The 23,258-nt window shown below is 38.1% G+C and overlaps 2 protein-coding genes across 7 annotated transcripts in view; both read right to left on the minus strand.

Annotated features, from left to right (window-relative positions):
- Positions 1–6,156, minus strand: part of crtc3 (CREB regulated transcription coactivator 3) — a 56,331-nt gene extending 50,175 nt beyond the window's left edge. For 3 of the 6 annotated variants that reach the window (XM_015384826.1, XM_015384825.1, XM_015384822.1), the window contains exons 1-2: positions 4,959–6,155; positions 907–1,017 (exon numbers count right to left, since the gene is read on the minus strand). In XM_015384826.1, coding sequence (XP_015240312.1) covers positions 907–1,017; positions 4,959–5,090 — 243 coding nt within the window. In that variant the 5' untranslated portion in view covers positions 5,091–6,155. Of the gene's footprint in view, positions 1–906; positions 1,018–4,958 lie in introns of all 6 variants that reach the window. The other 3 variants (XM_015384828.1, XM_015384824.1, XM_015384823.1) reach the window with 2 other exon arrangements.
- Positions 6,157–8,681: 2,525 nt separating this feature from the next.
- iqgap1 (IQ motif containing GTPase activating protein 1) overlaps positions 8,682–23,258 on the minus strand; it is a 32,570-nt gene continuing 17,993 nt past the window's right edge. The window contains exons 16-35 of the mRNA XM_015384836.1: positions 22,775–22,917; positions 22,535–22,705; positions 22,377–22,460; positions 22,220–22,291; positions 21,651–21,720; positions 21,211–21,575; positions 20,959–21,122; positions 20,128–20,352; positions 18,078–18,218; positions 17,877–17,961; positions 15,435–15,667; positions 15,207–15,339; positions 15,021–15,123; positions 14,206–14,341; positions 14,043–14,130; positions 11,497–11,706; positions 11,225–11,391; positions 9,880–10,002; positions 9,638–9,746; positions 8,682–9,442 (exon numbers count right to left, since the gene is read on the minus strand). Of these exons, the coding sequence (XP_015240322.1) occupies positions 9,329–9,442; positions 9,638–9,746; positions 9,880–10,002; positions 11,225–11,391; positions 11,497–11,706; positions 14,043–14,130; positions 14,206–14,341; positions 15,021–15,123; positions 15,207–15,339; positions 15,435–15,667; positions 17,877–17,961; positions 18,078–18,218; positions 20,128–20,352; positions 20,959–21,122; positions 21,211–21,575; positions 21,651–21,720; positions 22,220–22,291; positions 22,377–22,460; positions 22,535–22,705; positions 22,775–22,917 (2,936 nt within the window). The 3' untranslated portion in view covers positions 8,682–9,328. The remainder of the gene's footprint in view (positions 9,443–9,637; positions 9,747–9,879; positions 10,003–11,224; positions 11,392–11,496; positions 11,707–14,042; positions 14,131–14,205; positions 14,342–15,020; positions 15,124–15,206; positions 15,340–15,434; positions 15,668–17,876; positions 17,962–18,077; positions 18,219–20,127; positions 20,353–20,958; positions 21,123–21,210; positions 21,576–21,650; positions 21,721–22,219; positions 22,292–22,376; positions 22,461–22,534; positions 22,706–22,774; positions 22,918–23,258) is intronic.

Below are 23,258 nucleotides of genomic sequence, written 5' to 3' on the forward strand. Positions count from 1 at the left end.
AAAAAAAAAAGGCCGCCTTTACCTGGACAGACTCCCAGCACTCCTGAGAGAGCTGACACAGATACAGAGGGCTGTACAACAGAGAAACTCTGCCACCACAGGAAAACACAAAACTAACTAAAATGTTTAAAATAAAGAAAAAAACACTAAACTAAGAAAAATGTTTAAAATAAAGAAAAAAAACCTAAACTAAGAAAAGTGTTTAAAATAAAGGAAAACAGAGAACTAAGAAAGATGTTTAAAATTAAAAAAAAACACTAAGAAAAATGTTTAAAATAAAAAGAGGAGTGAAAACCTTTAAGGACTGCTGAGGATTTATATGTTGATCTTAGATCTCAAACATCTAAATTATTCATAGTTTCTAGCTAACTTAATAACTCCATGTGAGTTTAGTTCACTGTAAAAAGCTGCTCTTAAAGTAGAATTAGACATTTGGAGAGGCTGTGGGTCAGAATTGGCAGAGAAAAAAATGAGAGAGGCCTTGATCTGGCAGAACATGGCCTCAAGATAAGAAGATTCAAAAGAAAACCTCCATGTTTCATGTCTTTCATTTATCCCTTCTATCCAGTTAAAATACATAGTTAAACTTGCTTTAATTTCCAGTACCATGCATAAAAGGAAAAATAGCCTCTGGTTAATTCGTGAAGCTACAGGGATGTAGATGTTATCATATGCAAACAGCTGAAATAAGAAAAACATTCTTCATCTGATTTTACAATAGACTGTTCTAAAGGTTCTAAAATCATCAGAAGAAAAAAAAAATAACTGCAGTGGATTAAACTAAAGCCAAGATGAAAGTCTTTGAGCTGGCTGATATACTGAACAATACCCTTCAGAAAATCGTGTCCTTGATTCAGCTCTGAACATTACATTTCACCCTCTGCAAACACATTCTGATTTTCCAACCTGAAAATCTGCGTTGGCGTTGCCAATTTGGTTGACATTTGGAAGGGAGCCTCCGTAGTACGGCGCCCGTGACTGCGACAAACGAAGCTGCTGGACCTTCTGAAACTGCACCTGTGCATTTATAGGGAGGCAAAGACAAAACACATGAGTGAGGATCTTATGCAAGATGTAGCTAATGTTTTAATCATGCTTGCTTTCGTCTGGGCAACAGGTAAAGTCAGACATTTACACACGCTTTATAAAATCACATGGATGTTTCCTCCTGTAAGTTTTCCTAACCCTAAACTGTTCCTATGAAACATTTATAAAAAAAAAAAAAAAAAAAAAAAAAAAGAAGCGAAAACTAAATACAGTTAAAAAGTTGTAAAATCTTTAAAATTAAGGTGCAGGGAATTAGATTTAAACATCAAGAAAAGGTGTTATTGAAAGCTTTACTCCTGGCCAATCAAATATTTATGGAGCCCTTCTTTAACATGTATGTGCTGCATCATATACAACACTACTGCTGAGACACTACAAATTATCAAATTACTGAGTAATCAAACATACCGAGAGAATAAACAAAAAAATTACAATTAAGTGGTTCGGTGAGAAAACAGTTTGCATAAATATATAAAGATAAAATAAAACCAGAAATGTTTAAACTCTAAGTTGCAAACGTCTGCAAGAGAACCAGAAAAATATAAGTTAACATTTACCTAATAACAACACTACAGATACATAATACTTTCAGAAACCATTAATAACTAAAACGGACGTAGAAATAACCGATAAAGCATGCAGGGCGGTCAACTCTCACACTTTGGGAGTGAGACTCACCCATCGAAGGGTCTTCACACACTCACACTAAAAAATGACACACATTAAAACTGTTCCACTTATTTATGTATAAACATCATGGTGATCAAAATCCAGTCCGCGTTTTTAATACAACCTTAGTGCTAACACAGTAGGACAAGCCAGGTTCATCCAGTCTGTATTCCCACCTATTCACTGTGCCAGATATTTTAAAAGACAGTTGTTATGAGGTATGTCATTTTAATTTTTATCTTATCTAATCTGGACAAGGATAATTCTCTTTGTAAGTTATTGAAGATTTTAAGCAATCGAGTACTTGAGTAAATATGAATAAAAAAATACAGCAGCTAGCTTAAATTATTGATACGGAGACCGAGTGTAGGATCACATCAAATGGTTTTTCTCTTTACCTGGTGCCTTTTTTAGTCCCAGTTTTAGTCCATGTTTTGTTCCAAGTTAAATAATTATTGCTCAGTCTAGTTTAATAATCTCCCGTTGGAATTTAGGACTAATTAAACCAACACAAGTATTTTAATTCTCAAAGCTTTTACGTTTGCCTCTCAAACCCATAGGAGATCCACAAAAAGAAAAAGAACCATTGCATTTTATTTTTCAAAAGAAAAGCCGCCCAAGAAAAAAACCCAACAACATCCAGAGAGGATGTGCAGAACAATTCAGTTTTACTGGATTCATAGAGGAGAAACCACAGGGATGCTCTTTTTTTATTATCACTAATCATATTCATTGATCTTTATTATGGTCCACTGACTGTTAAAAAAATGTCCATCACACCTTCCAAACTGAAACATCCAGACAAGTGACGTCTCCTGTCATGGAGAGATTTTATAAAAACTACAGCTTCCTAGAAGTTCTTAATTATTTAGCCGTTGTTTCAATTGTATGAAAAGCAAATAAAATAATGAATGAAGCTTTTTAATTCTTAGCCTATTACCAAATATTCATACACAGCGCCGTTTGCATGGGATTCTATTGTACTGGTTGCTGTATCAGTGCCAGTAAAGCAGTAATAGCTTATTAGTTCCAAATTGTTTGATTTACAGACTAGTTAAAAGTGCATTACCGCCACCAAATGATAAGGAGTTAAACAAGGAAACAAGAATCACCCCCAGAAAAAATTTATAAATAAAATAAAATAATATTTTCCCGAACTGTCTAACTTAACCCAACATAATAAATACTTAATCACATTTGCTCTCATAATTTTTTATTTATATTTAAGTTATCTTCACTCTGCCAGTTTTTGATGGTCCTATTGGTTTTCCCATCATGCTTTCAATCATTTATTTCCCAGTTTAAATTTCTAACTTCAAGATACTTTTCTGCAGCTTTCACTGTCATTTTGATTTTTTTCTGTTTTCCTTGTCGTCTGAGCACTACAATTGATCACTTCTAGCATGAAAAGAAAAAAACCTCTCATTTTTTACAATCAATTTTATCCAATCAATGAATCTTCTGCACTTTTGGGACACTGCTGCAGAGGTTTTGAACTCTTCATTTGCTTAATCAGTTAATCTATAGAGCTGCATATTTAATATGTATTCTTAAACTTCGCTGGTTCTGTGTTTCCTGATCTAAATGAAAGGATCATTAATGGGATTCAGCAGGACTTAATGACAGGCAAATTAGGTAATTCAGCCGTTTGAATGAGGCGTGTTGGAGGAAGCGTGCAGGAACGGAGGTAGATGGGGGCCATGGGTGGCCATGGCCACCCTTAGCCAATCATTGGCCACCCCTACCATTTATTTCCCTCTAATACGGATGGTGGCAACAGTAATACTCTCAAGTGGATGATTAGAAATATTTACATTTTTCATATATTAACACTTGCTTGACAACAAAAACACTGTGGTATATTATGGACATCAATATACTAACATTAAAGATGATAAGTACAGAATTCCTGCTCTTTTCAGAAATAGATTTTGTGTTTTATGGGGTAAAGAGAAATAATGCGTCTCTGCAAGTCACATAGGACTCTTCACTGAAACCATAGATAGATAAAGATTTTATTAAAACTTATTCAATAATAATTTTATGTAGATATTAGTACTTGTTAATGTCAATTTTATGCAGAATGATTTCTGATAAAAGTAGGTAAGTAGAGACAATGGAAAAAATGTTCACCCAAAACTCAAACCTGAAAGAATTTTATCCACTATACCTTTTAAGATGGGCATATACTGTGCGATTTCTTTCAATCGTTGCACGCAGCTACTGCCCACACTCTACGACTAACTGCAGGGTTTCGCAAGTTCACAGCTAACGATTTATGTCCGGCCCGATGCTCCAATGCGATATACCTGCTCACACTGTACACCTAAAAACCTCGTCGGACTCAGCTCCACAGTGAGATGGCGCCACTCTAACTCGTCTATCCGGAAACAAAATGAGTGGAAGAGGAATATGAAGCTCACTAGAGTGAAACGCTGCCTTGGCAATTTGAGCAATTTTGTGCTGAAAACCTGAGAAGAAAAGGCGAGGACATAATTGAACAAAGACATGGCTACTATGGTCTGTCAATTTTACAGAAAAAACTCCATTTCACTTGAACCCCTGCCATGCTTCTGTGTTTACATCTGAGAGGAAGAATAAAAAAAAACGATCCTTCTTTGCACATGCACCCTGAGCGATGCATGATGACGGTCGGCAGAAAATCAAGCAACCTCACGATTCCTGATCGGGAGGTGGTCGTGAGAGGCTGACCAATGTAATCCCTGTACACTTCAAGACGCACAATCAGGCTGAAAGTCGGCCCAATCTAAAGATTCTCGCACGACTGGAAAATCTCCCCAAATTCGCACAGTATACGCCCGGCTTTATCTAGAAAGCATGGATGTTTGAATATATTTGTCTATTTGTTAGCAAAGGCTGTATAGTTTGTCTTTATTTAGAAAATATGAATGAGGTTGTGGTGCCTATCTACTTTCAGCCACCCCTCAGTGTACACTGGTTGTTGCCTGGCCACCCTTATAAAACTTTTCTGGCTACGCCTCTGGAAGGGGGCGTCTCCAATGTGCAGGACAGTGGACCCTGTGTGTCAGGATCAGGCTCCACGCATAAAAGCAAAACTGTAGATTTTTATTTTATTTTCATTACATTTTGCAATTAATTCAAACTCTACAAAGCTACACGTGTTGGACTCAGAGCACAAAATCTCAGCCAAATCTGTGAGAGCAGCAGCTGCTCTCTGGGCTCACAGGATCAGTTCTAAATGAAAATGCTTGTATATTTACCCTGGATACGTTGAGGTCGGTCATCAGCTGCTCAAAGGCCCGGGTCTCCTCAGCTTGCTTCTGGTTGTGCAGCGCGATCTTCTCGCTGAACTTCCTGGGGTTGGAGCCACCTGTGCCCGCGGAGCCGGACATTGTGCGGGCCGCAGTTTTTCAAACTTTACCGAGGGGAAACAAAAGTGGAGGACGGTTCCGGAGAGATGGAGCGGGAGCTTTATGATCTTCCAAGACCTATCTGAGAACGCCCCTGCAGATCCATTAGAGTCCCAATAAACCCTCCGCACATGAGCGCCAGAACCAGGTTGCCGCAAACTGATTTAGTTCGGCTCTCCGGGCTAATGCGGCTAAGCTAACGTTAAGCTGTCATAAAAGTTGTCAATCGATGACTTACAACAGAATAGATTAAAACTCCCTTTCTAGTTGCTTGAAAATCACGCTGTAGTTTCGAGAACAGACAGGAAACACCGACGGCAACTTATCTGCGCATTTAACTTCATTTTAGCGCTTTTCCACAAACTAATTGTCTGAACGTTAAGATGATGTTAGCATGTTATTGCTAACATATGAACGAACAGCGGCAGCTAACCTGTTAGCTAAGCTGCTGGTCGGACCATCTCTTTAATTGTTTACAATTTATCCCTTTTTCGTATCCTGTGTGCTAAAAGGAAACTGGAGTTAATAACGCCGTCAGCTAAATGTTGAGACAAACAGCAAAGCGTAAACAGTGTTTCAACAAGTGTCCGTTGGTCCCGCATTCATTGAATTTCTACTTTATCCCCCCCAAATGAGAGCAACCAGCCCCCAACTGAGCGAAACAGTCCACGCTGATAGTTGGATAGATATATCTGAGGTCTCCGGAGAAGAGGCGAGTACCGAGTTAATCCACGGACAGCGCGGAGATCTGAGACAAACTCCAGTCCGACGACTCCATGAAGATAAAGCAGCTCTGAGGGACAGGCTCGTTTTTTTGTTTTTTTCCTCCCCACTACCAGACTTTAGTTCTTTATAATTTCAGAAAAGTCCGCAGATTTCCTTTAGCTAAAGAGTACAGGAATGACGGAGCCAGGAACGGCGGTGAGATCCACAGGCTTGTTATTCCCAATACTACTGCTGCTGCTGCCTGCGAGAAAAACATTACCTTGTTAAACACAGTCAGTACTGCCGGTGGCCACACGAGGGAGACAAAGTTACCCAGCCGATAGTATCTTGGATTATTAACCATTTCACGGTTGGATCACAAGATTGTTTTTTTGTTTGTTTCTTTTTTTCCTGTTTTCAGCCTGATCTTTAGGCATGGAAATAAAATTTTGAATCCGTGAAATGGCAGAAAAAAGAAAAAGCTTTATCTTCATTTTATCACTTTATACTCTTTCCAGTTCCTGTCCTGTTAAACCCTTGTTGAGTTATTTGCTCTTATCTCTTCAAAAATAAAAAATAAAAATAGATAAAGCATTAACATAGAGATACACAAAAGGAAATTAGGGCAGAATTTATATTAAGTTAATTAAACGTTATTCAAATATCAACGCCTACACTTTGTTTTTTAATCAACAAAATACTGATTTGTTTACACTTTTAAATACTATTACTTAAGTTAAAAAGAAACACATCCTTTATGAAGTGCTGCATAGTACCTTGTTCCATTTATGACAGGAAAGCTTGGACTTATAACTCTCACCTGTGAGATCTTTGATTTCAGCTGATTAAGACACACCAAGGCTTTGCGTTCGGTCAAAAATCAGGTGTCTGACCAGGATTTTGTGTATATTTTTTTTATCCAGATAGATTAACTGTTACATGTTGAGTTATTGGATTGCTGAGTCCATTTCTGCTTTGGATTTAATGGGATTTTTTTAAGCACCTTTGGGTACAACAAATAATGTCTTGGTGGATTTTATGGAGAGCTAGAAAGGTAATGATCTGGCATAGCATCCCCAAGCCATGAAACGTCCACATCCATGTCTAACAGCAGGCAGAGGTTCTTGTCCTGTAAAGCTCTGTTTGGACACCAGAACATGTCCTCCAACATTTCAGTTGTAGACTCATCTGTTAAAAGAACATTATCCCATTAAGCTTGATATGAGTCTCCAGTCTCTCTGATATACTTCAGTCTAACCTTCTTGTATTTCTTAAAGGTTAAACATTTCCCCTGTGCACACCTCCACTGAAATCTCAATTTAAGTTCCTTTTTTTGTGCTGTAGAAATGCGCTCACATATTAAGAAAACCAGCAGACTTTTATAGGTCCTCTGATGACATATTAGGTGTTTTGTAAACTTTATTTAGCCTCTGATAGTCTCCTTTTAAGGCAAAATTGCTTAACAGCTGCAGTTGAGTATTGTTAGAGTTGTTGTAAATGTACCTCCAATTGTAGACTATTTGCTTTTCATTGACATGATTGATTTCAAATGTTTGGGAACCTGATTAAAGGGTTTACCAATCTGATAACCTTCTATAATCTTCCTAATTCCCTCACTCAGCTTTCCAGATCTCTCTGCTATCTCACACTTCAGCAGCCATGAAATGTCTGAGGTTAAAACAAGGAAAACCTTCTCATTCTCATTTTAAGCAAGGGTGTGCCAAATGTATTCATTGACAGTAATGCAACAATCTGTCGCTACAAGCAAGAACCAGAGGAAGAGGGCTCTGTCTGCTGGCAAAGCCTCAGCTCCACAGCCATTATATTCTATTCTGAAGCACATTTATATCACTGCTAATGGTGTCACCAATTTTTTTAAATTGATACTGGATCCACTACCCCACCTGCAAAGCATAAAAAAAAACAACTGTTCAATCATTGACATTGTCAAAATAATCTAGCTTTTGTAAGAAAACATCATTACAGTCCAATTCTAAAAAAAAGCTTGCGGATGTTTGGGATTTTTTTTTTTTTTATAAATTGACAGTGACAGTATAGGTGTCAAAAAGCACAGCATCCACACTGCAGGCAGCTATTTAAAAGACAAAAGTTTATGTTAGTTCTTAAATGAAGGTACATGTATTCCATTTTAGGGTACGTTTAAGCCAGGAAACATCAAAGACATTAAAGCCCCCGTGTCCCATATGACTTAAATACCCCATGGTGTAGAATGTGAAACATACTTCTTGTTGAACTGCAGCAAGCACAAACAACCACATTGCACTGCAGGAGCTTTATTCTAAAACAGGTAGAGTACACATCAGACTATGCATCAGGACATAATCCCACACTGTTCAGATCCACGTCATCCTCTGGTAACTTTATACAGGCTGAAAACTGAACAACCACATAATGAAGTCAGCATAGTCAGGCCAAAGCGATCTGAATGCTTGGAAAAACTTTGTGGAGTACTGCGCCATCTGCTGGAACCCCTCCCACCCCTTAATTAATGTAATACTGCACATCCTTAAGCTCATGCAGGACATCCGTCTCAGGCTTTGCAAACATAAGCTATCGTTCATTAGAAACTGACAACATATAAAATATAAATAAAGACAAATTTGATGCATTTTGAAGATGTTTGAAAAGAAATTAAAGTTCCGTTCAAGATACAACAGAGTCTTTGCAAAATCAGCAGACATGTCCTCATTGCAGCAATCATAGACCCATTTTGATTGTAGAAGATAAATGGGCTAAAGTGGATAAATATTCAAATATATATATTATATATACTACGAGCTGGATTAAAGGAGCATGATGTTAATTTGTCATGTCCATAGTCCATTCTTCCCAAAAAAAAAAAAAAAAAAAAAAGGGAACAATCAAATAGAACAGCAAAATTAAAAATAAAAAAAAAAACCTAAAAATATTGAAACTTTAGATATTGGGTGAATGTCTTATAAAAAAAAAAAAAAATCAAATACAATAGAATAATTTCCTCAAAAGTTTAAATTGCACGGCAAAGTAAACAGTCCAATTTACCCCCTCAAAAAAGAAAAATCTGTTTTTATTGTAAATCTCTCTTAGGAGCAACAGAGGCATGAGATCAGTACAGGTAAACGCCTGGACTTTAACATGCTGCTAAGTACTTTACTACTGATGCTTAGATCTCTATATATCATATGGTAATCCGACAGCTGACAAGGAAACAAAGTGTTTTTACATAGAAGGATCTTTAAAATAATCCCCATGCACAAAATTTTCAGAATAATACAAGCAAAAAAAAAAATAAAAAAAACATACAAATCTCACTTCCTGCAGCTATCCAATGAGATGCATGGAACAAAAATGGACATAAGAGCAGATGTGGAGATAAACCTGATATAAAAAATAATGCACAGGAATTTGCATAGGCAGAAATGAGAGGTGAAGTAGAGAAGGGGCTTTAAAGCAGCCCTTGGGTTCGGTTGTTTCGTTTCAGTGTCTGTAGCTCTTTGCTCCTTCTCATTTTTTTTTTATTTTCCATAAAATTTCTTGTTGAGCAAGAAGATGAGCAGGTTGACGTTTACAGTGGCCTTGTCGAAGAGCTTCATCACCGCCACGCCTTCATACTGCAGCTGGAGGAGGTCCTGGGAGACATGACGAGTGAGAGAGAGATGAGCAAAAGATTAAGCTTACTGATAAAAGTTTCTTTTTTTTCCCCATACAAAGTTTGAAAGTTTTCTTTAACAAAGACATCGAATGTTTACAAAATGCCTAATTGGTACAAAATACCAATTAGACAACCGGATTCTCACAGCTCCACCTACATGGATGATATTTACCTGATATTCTATCGGTAACGTCTCCAAGTGCACGCCCATGAACTTGGCCTTCACGTCAAACACACCAACAGTCTCCGAAGGAGAGATCTCGAAAATAGCATTCTTGTACCTGTAGTAGGAAAACAGATTCAGTCAGAACTCACAGCTGATTTGCAGCAGTAGAAAAGACGCAGTCATGTTTGCTCATCCATTAAAACTGCAAGTGTTAAAGAGGAGGAATCGTGTTGGAGTTCAAGACTCACTGGTTGGGCTGCAGGTCATCTATAGAGATCAGCACTCCCTTCTCATGGAGCCGAGCTGCTGTGTATTTCTGTGAAACCTGCTTACTCTTCTTGGCCTTGTTGTCGCCTGGTTTCTTTGACAACCTAAAAGCAAAAAAACAAACAAAAAAAAGGATTTTTTACAAGTCCATAAAGGTTTTTCTTTGTTTGCTTTGTTTTAAAGGTAGATTCTCCGTCTATATGTTTTTACTATAGATTTAGTTTTGAATTTTGAAACTCCTCTGTCAGGTTGATAGTTTGTTGCAGTGAAACAGTAAAGAAAGAGCAGAACTTCTTGTTAATTTAGCCACTAGAGTCGCTTTTTTTTCAAGCTTAAAAACCAAAATCTCACAAAACATGTTGATTGTAGGAGGAATATATAGGCACATTTGTTAATTTCACCGTTGTAAGCTGCTCCTTCACTGTTGAAAAGCTGTATGCATGGAAATTTCCTTTTGTATACACTTTGTTTATACAACATGACAAAGTTTGTTTAAGTCACATAGCTGATGACCAGCAGGAGGTCAATATGAGCTTATGCATAATTCAAAATTAGATTAATTCTGTCACAAATATTTCTCTGAAAAAATTAAGGAACCAGACTGAAAATGAAAGAAAACTAAAAAGAAACAAATTCCCCAAAAGTCAGACTTTCAGAGAGTTTAAAATAAATATAAATGCATTTTAAAAAGCTTCAAGGAAAACACATTTTCAAGAGATACTATCTTTCTGACTGGGATGGACTGGCGACCTGTCCAGGGTGTACCCAGCCTCTCGCCCATTGATTGCTGGAGATAGGCACCAGCACCCCTCGCGACCCCAATTGGGACAAGCGTGTCAGATAATGGATGGATGGATGGAATATCTTTCTGAAGTGGTTTAAATTTTTTGCACGTTTTTTACATTAAACTACCTCCCTGTAATATAAAGCAATGCAAGAAAAGCAGATCAGCTCCATTTCATCCTTTCTCCTAAAAAAGGTAATTACATACGGTAAATAGCGAATGAACAGAAAAATAAATATAAATAACCTTACCAGCTAGAGAACATAAACACATACCGGTAGTTTGATAGAAAAACATGATTTTCATATTTGTGCATCAAATAAATAAACAAAGCTTTCTAAGCAGGATATAAATCCGTAAGCAGTAGAAGACATAGATGAGGACTGGTTTGCTTTCTAAACAATGGCCGAGTTTCTTTTTAAAAATGAAAAAGTTATGATTTTAATCGACTCCTCTCTCCTACTCCTATCTTAAACCTGCCAGTGCAACGCTGACCAATCATAAAACCTACAAATAACATTAAATGAATCAAGTCCACTCACTTGCCCTTGCTGGCCAGGTTGTCCATGCATGTCTTGATGTACTGATTGTAAGAATCTATCTGCATGTTGAAAAAGGTGGTTTTTGAATTCAGGGCCGAGTTGGTTTGCTGAAGCTTCACCAGCTCGGCTTTCCTGCGCTGCCGATACCGTCTCTGATTCCTGATATCCTGTGGGGGACATACAGATACATACATTGAATCAATGAGGAGGTTGTTATTTCAAATGCAGACCTCTTTAGAACAATTGTCTATGTTTTATTTTTTTTTCAAAACCTTGGCAATGTCGTTGATGAGGTCCTGGTAGCGGTTCTCTGGGTGGACCTTTCCAAGTTCTGCCAGTCTCTGCAGGTTGCTCTTTATTTTGTCCTTCTTCCCCTGCAGGGTTAGGCTGTCATCAACCACCGGCTTCACCTGCTTCATCTTCTCTGGGGTTTTTGCATCCCTGATCGCCCTCCTTTGCATGGCACGCTGGTACTCTGCTTCCTGAAAACACAAACCATAACAATAAGGACCCAAAATACTAAATAGAAAATAGACAATTCCTTTATTGTCTCACAATGGGGAAATTCTAGTTTCTAAAGGAAAAATGTTAAGCTTGGTATTTTTCTTACAGGTATTCTTTGTTTATAATGGGCAAAAAAAAAAAAAATACAAAAATCTTTCAGCCTTTCAACAATTGTAATAGTTGCATTACAAATATAGGCCTACACCCAATGTAATATTTGGATTATTGTCTGTTTGCAAATTTCAACTTGGTTAAACCACCATCAACCAGACTCTTGCTGGTTCATGGCTTCTGACCAGCCATGAACCAACAACCCAGTCAAGGAGAGTTAGTAGACCTCATTCATCATTCATAAACTAAATGGTTTTCTGGAATGGAGTTGACTTTTAGCTTGTATGGAAGGCCTTTCCAGAAGCTTATTGTTAGCTTTTCAAAGTTTCAGATGTGTGTTTGTTGATCCACGGCTAAAATGAAAAACTCCTCAGGTTTTATTACTCCATCAATGGTGAAAAAAAAATTACATTCCTACTGGTACAGAAACAGCCCACCTTCATGACTCCACCACCATCATGTACAGTTGGTACAGCGTTCTGAGGCCTGAAAACCTGACATTAACTAGTCCAAACACACTACTAGTCACCAAGGCAAACATCCCAATCTTTGTCTTTTCATCTGGGAATTACTTTGACAACCTACTTCACATTTGTTCCAATCCTGCTTTTGTTTCTTAACCATCCATTTGGCACCCTCTTCCGTCTAATGCGTTTACAGTATCTGACTTTGAATCAGTATTGGGGCTGTTATCCGTTACTGTGATGTCACCCAGAAAAAGTATCTGCTATTTGTCTCCCACATGCCTCCATAGCCACTTGGAGCTGATAGATACAAAAGCGTAGTTTTAGCTGTTTATTCTGATCTCCATATAACTTATCATCTGAGGCTACTACAGCCTGAAGTGACCCAAATCCTTCTTTCTTTTTGCCCATATGCAACCTGTACCTTAGCTTTTCATGGCAGTCTGAACAACACAGATCTGATTTTTTTCCAATGCAAACCTGAATCCGATATTTTCAAATGCGACCTGTGTCTGAACGGCCAGGTTGCATTCATCTGACCAGAGCGTCATTAATACACAACAAAGGTCACTATTCTGCTTCTTGCTACACAGAAGCAGGAACAAAAACAACAACCATAACGGGCAATAATGTGGAGAGCAGTCTTTTTCTTAACTGTCTTGAAAAGACTGAGTTGTTAAGGTTGGGAAAGATAACTAGATGCGCTCCAGCACTACCATCCATGTTTACTTCCATAAACACAGAGCACGTTTGCTTGTGACGTCATTGCGTCCCCTAATGCACATGTGGGACACTTACGTTGTATGAATGCAATTCACACAGGAGATCACATACAAGTCGCATATATTTGGAAATGTGAACAGCAACGAAAAAAAACAAACAAAAAAAAGGGATTAAGCATTAAGGCCTGCAGTGTGAATGTAGCCTAAAAGTCTGAAAACAAACTACTTCTATGAAGTGTTCCACTATTCTAGGGTCAGATGCCTCTCTGGGAAGAATGTCCCAACAAAACATCCGGACAGCAGTATTCCAGAAGCTTGACGGCTACAAATAGTAAATTACTTGATTTTTATGGATGAGGGTATTTGACCAAATATAAGTGGAGGTAAAAAAGGTAATTAAGCAACCTTTGATCAAGTAATGATTAGGAAAAAATAAAAAAAGAACTAAACACCTACAGATTCTAGTTTTGATAAGAACTGTAGTTTAAAGCAGCCAGACTGGATGGTTTTAACAGTTCGAGCTTATTAAAAAGTTCTTCTTTGGATTAGCCTGATCTCTAAAATTGCTTTCAGACTTGAGAGCAGCCTGAGTAATTAAGAAACTAAACAACGAAAGATAATGCATTAGTTTAAAAATAGAAAAACAAGAAGATATTTCATTAAACATAAGATGTTCAACACTTCGTGAACTGATTTGGTGTAAATCTACAGTAGATGGACAGTATAATGAATGTCACTCATGGTACTGTAGAAGAACCAAACGAAAGACTTTCTTTGGGTCAGGAATTTAAAATTTTTCAAAAAGAGGATGTTGTCAAAGAGATGGGAAGTGCAACTCTATTTGAACTTGATCAGTCACAAAGTCAGCATTTATTTTTAACCATATTGGAAAAACAAGTTCCCGTTTTGTGCCCTAAGGTAACACTGTAGTTTTCTAATCTAATCATAGAAAAACTCTGTGGATGAGGTGTAAAGCTGGGCACCCTATAATAATGACTCTACTCGCATGTTTCTGACCTGCTCCGGAGAAGCTGTTGAATCCAAGATCTCAGTCAGGGTTTCCCCGGGCTGGAACCGGATGACGTCTACGATGAGCCTCTTGGTGCTAAAAACGACAAACGATAGATCAGAATGGTTCTGAATAGACATCAACAGATCTACCTGTTGGCACCAGACCTACTTCAGCAGGAGTGTCCTGGCGTCCATCTCGGTGTTGGCTTCACCAGGGACATCAAACTTGTTGGTAAGAGTCAGCGAAACCTCCGTCTTCCCCATCAGCTCTTTGTTGGGATCGTCCGGAGGAAGAGGATTTTCACCTGAGGTGGTGCCAATAGGGGCAGAAAGGGTCAGTTCAGAGTCTATTTTACTAGTCACCATCTCCACCGTAAAGCAGTCAGTTTATTTTAGCCTTAATAATAAGTAATTACTTGAAATGTAAATTTTGGAACAAACCAGCTAAAGGCATGAAATGAGATTGAACCCAGAATGCTGCCAAACAAAGGAATTAAAAATTGGAGAGGATTTGTAAATTAGCCTGACGTGGCTATGATGAACTCAATAACTGCATAACGAGCAACTTACTCGATAGGATAAATTCTAAAAACATTTTAACATCACAAGATATTCTTAAATTTCTAGTACAGAGTCTGTGGGTTGCCTGTTTCAACATGAACGGTTCTAATTGGAAAGAAAAGAAATACTTAAGTTTCTGATGCAAAGAAATTGGGGAGTCAAAGTACCTAAAACAGACTTTGACACTGTATTTAGATAAACCTCAAGGTTAATTATTGTGCTTTTCTGATGCTGCTGGATTGAAACATCAATTGCCCCAATTCTCTAACCAAAGATAACCCTCTACAATTACCTGCTTAGACGTACCGGCCACACTGCAGCTTAAAATCAACTAAGATTCAAAGAGGTTACATTTGATCTAAACTAAAACGGCAATCCTGCTTTCCTCATATTGTTACTGTTATTTTGACCGTCCGCACTCACCAATGAGAGACTCCACAGTGGGAACCTCGCCCAGGTCCTCCAGCAGCTCATGGATGGGGTCATTGTGCTCTGGAGCAATGGCGTCCTGGTGGTCCAACAGCAGCTAATGGAACACAAGACATTGCTGTTTTAATCAAAACGCCTAAGAAAATTTTAAGTATTCAGAATTGCGTGATCTTAACCTACAGTGTGAGTGTTTATGATCTCTCCAATTGAGATATAGATGACTGGTTTGGTGACGGTGACCAGGTCTGAGTACTGGTCCACATTAAATTTATCTTCAAGTGAATGAACATCGCATGCAGCCAAAAAGAAACGCCTATGATAGAAAGGGGAAAATATCATTAAATAAAATCAGGGGAAAAAAAGCCAAGGCAACACATTCAACTGTAAATATTCATTAACATTTCAGACCTGAACTTCTGGTAGGAGGAGGTGAGATATTCATTGATGGGATTGAGGTGAGCGTTGTCTCCCAGGAACATCTTGTTGGACGCAGCATGTTGAAGCATCTTGGCAACAGAACCCAGGTTTCTTCTCTGCTCAGTTGTGAGCTGACCACCAGCAGACACCTCAATAATGTCAAAGGCATCTGGTGCCACAATGGCAGGGTTCATGTAGCGGTAATACAAAAGGTTCCCCACAATCTGGAAAGTGCATAACTAAATGGGTCAATCCCTTTAAATGATAACGCTCAATGAAAGCAGCATAGTCACACACTTTAGTGTTAAAATCATTTGATAATCATAAGATAATCGTATTAGAATTTAAGTAGAAAACAACTGTGTTCACATTTTTTTCCTCCATTTTAGAAACCTTTTAGCACAATTATGAGAAGATGCAGAAATTAGTACGAGATAGAGATCAGCATGAAAAGAAAGCCTAAAAGGGTGGCATGGCTCACCTTAATATCAGCAGAGATTAGAGGGGCAGCAGAAAATCGGCAAAGAGAGACTGGAGCTGGTTGGAAAGGTGGAAGGAAAAGGGCAACACCAAGAGAAAGAAAAGGAAAGAGATGTATAACAAACAAGAACTGGAAGGACACGGGCATGGAAACGGTTTAATGAGTGGCACCAGTGAGGAAAAATGATGGGCTGGAGCAAACGGGCCAATTAAACACACTTCACATAAAATAACCTAAAAGTTAATATTCACGTTGAATACTGTGATTAATGCCAGCATTAGCATTATAACACACAGTTTGTTATTAACATATAATGATTCACAGTTTGTCATTGTAATACATGTGAAACATTAGCAAGTCAGCATCTATAGTTGATAATTGTGATTAATGCAAACATTGGCTTACAGGCTTCAACGGTTGACTACAGATCTATTAGTATACCATCATCCATAGTTTGTTTTGACTAATGGAAACATTAGTATGAAAAATCCACATTTAATTACAACTGACGTTAAGATTCTCACATCCGTTGCTAATTATTGTGATAAATGCCCACATTAGCATGCAGGCATCATAATACACACCCTTATAATTATTCAATGTTAATAATGCATACATTAGTTCCAAAAGAGTTAAAACAATACAATGGACTTGTGTCCAAGTTTGAATTAGTATACTAATGCTTAGAGTTTATTATTATGATTGACTTCAGGGGGCCTGCAACTATTTATTGTCATATTGGTTGGTGCTAAAATTTGCCTTTCACTGTCAGAGGTGGGTAGCAACTAGTTAAATCTACTCTGTCACATTTACTTAAGTAACTCACTTTTCAATGTACTGTACTCACTATGGGTAACTTTACGTCCCTCACACCTAAAAACAACCATGATTTTAACCTAAAATGCAGCACACACAGGTATAGTTTTAGTTTCACTCAAATTAGTGTTTTTTTTTTATACAGAATTTTTGTGTTTTGATTTTACATTTATCTGCTAAAATATGTATGGTATGGAGGTTAAGGCAATATACAGTATAAAGGATATGTTGTTTCTGTAGTTTGTTTACCCAACTCTGTCATTCAGATTCAAATGTTATGACGATTTTGAATAGTGTTTTTTTTTTTTTTTTACTTTTACTTACATAGACATTTGTAGAACGAGTGCTGCTTTTTTACATTTTCTTGGTTCTCCGTATAGAGTGAAGTATTGGTATTTACTTTCCCATGCCATATAATACGATGTTCTTTAGGCTGCACTGTTGCTCCAACATGCAGCATAGCTTTTATCAAAGACTGATGTTCTTAAAACAACTATGGATCCAACCCCACTTACACGGTCTTCTAAACTATAGCTATATATCATCTGTAAACCTTTTATCTGCTATTATCTGTCATTATTTATCCTGTATTATAACCCCACTAAAATCTATTTATAGTCCATACATACATAGTCTCTGTACACATGTGAATAAATATTAATATCCAGTAAAGCACTTCTGGATAGATACAAACTACATTTCATTGCTTTGTAATTGTGAAAATGTTAAAACAATAAAGTTGAATTCTATTCTCCTCTAATCTATTAAGTTGTCCCTGAGCCTCACCGTCTCAGCTGCTTCCATTAGAGAGAATGCTCTATTTTTTTCCCTTACTGAACAAAAATAGTGTTGTGCTCATGTTAGCAACTGAATTATGACCTACTGAATATTACAATTTAAGCATTTCTGGTTTTGCACACATTATATGTACAGTTATAAAGTAATACTTTCTAATGTGATACTTAAATATAAAGGTAAGGGGAAAAGACTATACTGCATTAGTCCTCTTTATAGTCAACACTAGTAAGTCGGTCTGATTATTAGCTGCTGCTGTTGGTCATGCAGCATAAATACGTGTTGTTGGCAGGCACTGACCTTTAGCAGAGTAAAATAAGATATTTATTTTAGATGCAAACCTTGAGCAGCTCATCCTCTGTAGAATCTGGGAACTTCTCATGTAGAGTGTCCTTTAGCACCTTGGAGATGAATCGCATTCCATATCTGAGACACAAAAGTCAGATAAAAACACATTTCAATCGAGAAAGTCTGGTCATGTTGGGAAATAAACAAAGAAATCAACACATATTTATTCATGATGTTAGAAATGAGGAACGTACGGAATCTTGTCCACCGAGACGATTATCGCAGACAGGAATCTGTCAGTGATGGTCTTCATGTTTTTAATGGAGGCTTCCAGTCTTGTCCTCACCTCTTCGTGAGACATGGCCTGTTCTGGAGTGACGTCATACGGAAGCTTACTGTCAACAAGAGAACGAAGAAGGAGCTGTATCACCAAGGCTGAATCTCAATTACCGATACACCGACCCGTTCAGCCTTAAACCCAATGTTTCCAAAAGGTTACACTGAGGTTTGTTGATATATTTTTGTATAATACCTTTTTGAAACATTACTGTTTATGCTAGCAGTCAGACTAGTGATTACCTCAAGAATATTTGAGGTTTACTTTTTAAAAGTTAGCTTTAGGATATCAATACAGTATTCTTCATTTAATTGAAGAATTTGTTGAGTGTATTACTTCTCAGGGCCTAATTCAAACATTTCCAGAACAGCACATAAAACCCAAAGTTATTCACACATCTGATAGATTTAATCTTAAAGTTATCTTGTATTTTAACTTTTATTAAAGTGAGTCAGACAGATTCCCAACTGCAAAATATTAGGGTGATTGCAAAGAGGTCTCCCAAATTAAAAACCATCTAGATGTCAAATAAAGGCACCTCAGCAGTTATAAGAATAGTTTGTTTAAAATGATAATGGGTTAAATTGATTGATGGGCCACATCTAATTAAAAAGAACAATAGTTATTTTTGTATATTATCTTTTCGGGTCACCTCGTTGTTAACTGAAAATGTAAACTTTTATATTGTTTTAACTTAAATCTACAGTGAAGTAATCATTGTGGGCTAAAGGTAAGTTAAATTAAACCATTGATGTAAGAATAAAGTACCAAAACAAATATTTGATAATTAATAAGTGAAAGAATGCCAGATGTAATGCAGCCTCAGATCTGGACCACAGCTCATTAAGCATCTTAATTTTCACACAATTTAAATAAAAGAGATCAATCAAACAGGATCATTTTTATGTATTGCTCTGCTTTGCTGAAGCGATGCATAGAAAGATAATAAAAGTTAGATTTGACTGTCTTCAGCATAGAGGGGAACCAGGACAAAGATTAGGTTTGTTTTTTTCCTATTGCTCCATTATTAGATGAACTGACGTGCTAGAGAAAGAGGGTTAAACTACACAAAACAAAGAAATTGAGAGAGTTGATCCTTTTTTGTCCTGCAAATAGGGCAAATGCTACATTCTATAATGTCAGTTCAGTTTCTTTTGGGGGACTGGTGCCCATCCCTGAATCTAGCAGAAACAAGGTACACCTTTGGAAACACTTTACACAGACCTACTACGTTAACTGTCAATACAGTGATCCTCAATGAGCTGTAGGAGAATAGAAACAAACATACCAACTCTGAAATACTTCACATGTCAAATGAATCACTTATTTGCACCAGTCTGACCAGATATGGATTGAATTAAAAGACCGCAGACTCTGAGCAAAGCCTTTGTGCAGTTAAGACCTAAAATTAGAGATGCACCGACCCATTTTTTTTCCAACTGAATCGGATACAGGCTGATGTACTTTTACTTTATATTATTTCAGGAAGATCAGCTTGTTTCGAATTTTCAAACCCGGGTAAATCAGCTTACAATCCGCATTTGGTTCCCTGGTCCCTTTCCTGGGTTTTTCGAACAGTGGGAAAGGGACTATTATTAACAAATAAGTCGGAAAAAAAAAGAAAAGAAATTTCAGTTCCATGTAAAGCGCACTGGATTTGATCTCTGATATCAGATATCAAATCACCAATATCCGATCCAGGTATCAATCAGTGCATCTCTACCTGAAATCAGAATTTCAGCTGTCTTTTATAATTGGCGACCTTCTTTTAAATGCTAGTGTATCCTGCAACAAAAAGTACAGAAGTACATCAAAACTTCCGTTATAGTCCTCCTTCGGTGAATAATGTTTATTTCTTTTAGTCACCTTTTTGGTCATTGCCTGCATTATAATCACATGTGTCAAAGACAGTATTTTTCCCACATTGCAGCTTGTTGTAAAGTAGCAACCCCACCATCTGTGCTCACCTGGCCTCTCCAGTCTGTGTCTCCATCTGGTTCACCCAGCTCTTGTAGATGTCCACTGGGTCCGTCTTGATGTTTAGCGTTTTATCATCCATGATCTCCTTCACCACAGGTGCTAGAATCTGCCTCAGCGCATTCTGTCCTCGTGCGCCTCTGTGGAAGCTCACCACCATCTTTATTACCGTTGGGTTTCCTGTGACAATCTCCTTCATCTGGTCCACTTTTGACCTATAAGCAGATTCACAGATCAGGCTTTTTGTACCATACAGGTATGCTTTAATCAGATAATGAATGATACATGGTACACAATTAATACATTGATTTATGTGTTTTCAGGTATGTTTGTCTAGAAATTGCTACAAAAAACAGCTACTTGCATAAACTTCTTCTGATTGGCTAATACTGTTAGTTTCCTTCTCCATCACTGGCTGACAAATGCAAGGGGGATTTCTTAAACTCCATGTCCATCTGAATCTTTCAATATAATTCTACCTTTCCACAGCATCACCAGGCTTTCCAGTAAGACTGGAGACATTATTTACATTATTTAAACAGAGAGACTAAAGCTTAGTCTCTGAGAGCCAATTGAACCATAAAACTTTCACATCAGATGCATTTTCAAATAAGGAACATCAACTGGGTTATAATGGTTCTCATTAAGGTGTGTGAAGCTGTCCATAAAGATGGACGTTAATGTAAAGCCAAAGCAGTTTACTAGTCCAGGAAAATCGACATGGCTTGATGATGAGAAGAGCCTGAGGAGACTTATTTTAAGGATGAATTCATTCTTCATATTAAAGCCAGGAAATTTCGTATCAGGATCTTGTTTCTTACTTGATCTCCTCCTGCAGAGCAGTTTTGAAGAGCTTTAGCAGCAGGTACTCCTCTCTCTGGTTTGAGGCATAGTTATACAAGGTGAAGATGACAGAGTCCATAAATTTCGTGGATTTATTTTGTGGCATCTGGAAGATCAACTTGGCCAGATATGTCGGGTTGGTCTAAAAGGAATGGGACATTGACAGACTTATTATCAGGCAGAGAAATCTGTAGGAATTCAATAAAAAACAAATGTTTATGTGTCCTCACCTGTAAGAGGTAAAAGAGATGCTGGTAGGCCTCAAGCTTGACTCTCTTCTCTTTGCTGAGAGCCTTCAGGCCTCCCCTCTGCTTGTTCATCATCATCATATCTGACAGCTGGGTCTTATTCTTCTTGGTCAGCTTCTTGCTGTGCGACACTACCTCCTGCAGGGTAATTTTATTCTTCACCAGCAGCCCAATCTTGATATCCATCAAGTTGAGGTCATTCTCCAGCTGCTGATTGGAGCGGATGTTGGTGACCACTTCCTCACGCAGCCGCATCAGCTCCAGTTCCTCCTGAAAGTCCTGGTCACTGTGGTCTAGCAGGTGGACAAACTTCCTTACCACCGCCATTGGGGGATTTTCAGCATTGACTGGGGAAGGTTCATAACAATGTCAGATGATCCCTTAAGTTAAAGACGAATTATTTGTTTGGCCATCCAACTTACTGAGAGTTTTGTAGTCATCCCTCGCCTTGTTGGCCCTGATGAAAGCCTGAATCTTCACCACATCGTCGATCTGCAGAACAAAACATTAATCACTGGGTTGATCAAGAGATCTTAATCTAGAGCGAGTCAGAAGTCAGAAGAAATGGCACCACATAAAACACCCTGAGAAAGTAATCATATGCTCTCTCGTATTTTGTAATGTATAAATGTTATAGACAAATAAACAAAATGTCATGTCACACAAACAAAGGTAATATTGGATAAATTATTGCCCATTTTCCAAAAGTCGGTGAGAAAATCTTTCCCCCCAGACATTAGTTAATTAGTTAGACTAAAGTCTGGGGGAAATTTGGGTCATTTATTTAAAGAATAAGATCCCAGACACAAGTGGCTGAAATGAAATGAAATGAGCTTCCTCGGTAAGACTGCCGAGGATTTCTTTAGAGATATGGCGATAAGCTTGGCCATGTGGGAGGGGCTTGGAGCAGAGCTGCAACTGCTTACTAATGTTAGCCAACAAAACCCTAAGGGCCTTTTACAGAAACAGAATCCTGGGTTAAAAAACTCACATGATCTTGGAAGTACTTGAGACGATCTTTATACTTCTTACGAGCCTGATGCATTCGAACCACAGACTGAATCTGAAAAAGAAAGAAAACTATCAGTTTTCATTGCTTCATTTCTATAATCACTCTACAGATTGCAGCAACTTCTTTCTAATGTTACCTTAACGGCCTCTTTTGTGTGATCTTTCAGGTACTGCTTGCGGTCCTGGAACGCTTTCCTCTGTTTGTACCCTTTCCAGTGAGCCTAAGATGAAAAGATTCTGCTATCAGATTAACTAATCTTTAATGTTAATGTTTATTTAGTCCCAGATCTCTCACCTGGATGCATGTCACAGCAGGGTCCTGAGATTTCAGGAAGTTCATCCGCTCCTTGAGTCCATTTCTCACCAGGTAACCGCGACATCGAGCCTGAAGCTTTGTGATTAAAGTCTCATTGGCAAGCCAGAGCTGCTCCCGGTTATAGGCTGTGGTCACCCCAGAAACAACCCCCTGATAAGAGATAGCAAATGGTTAAATAGGGCTTCAAGCTTTAGGTGAGGCCCATAAGCAGATCCCTACCTGGATCTCTTCCTTGTTGATGTGAGTGTTGTTTGGTACGAAGCTTTCGGGCTCCACCCAAGTGCCCTCCTTGGTCTGTAAGTTGTAGTAGTAGTTATGTCCTCCCTTCACCCAGTGTTTGACCCAATCACTGCCGTTATCACCTGGACAGAAAAATTATTTTTCTTTTAAGTTATTCATGTAGTGGGGGAGTGTTGCTCTAAGAAGGTTGCAAGTACTCGGTTCGATCCCCACAGCCTGCACTCTGGACCCCTGAGCAAAGACCCTTAATCCCACAGTGCTCCCCAGGCTCCGCACTATGGAAGCCCACTGCTGGCCAAGGTTAAATGCAGAGGTAAAATTCTCCAACGTGAGAAAAAGTTCAACTATTATTATTATAATTATTATTATGTAACCCCAATAAACCACAAAGCCTTATTTAAGAAAAAAGGAAAAGCATCAGAAGCTTAAGAAAACAAAGCAGCTGCAGCTAGAGGTCAAAGTG

Source organism: Cyprinodon variegatus, unplaced genomic scaffold, assembly GCF_000732505.1.
Source record: "Cyprinodon variegatus isolate N-32 unplaced genomic scaffold, C_variegatus-1.0 Scaffold324, whole genome shotgun sequence".
Lineage (NCBI taxonomy): Eukaryota > Metazoa > Chordata > Actinopteri > Cyprinodontiformes > Cyprinodontidae > Cyprinodon > Cyprinodon variegatus.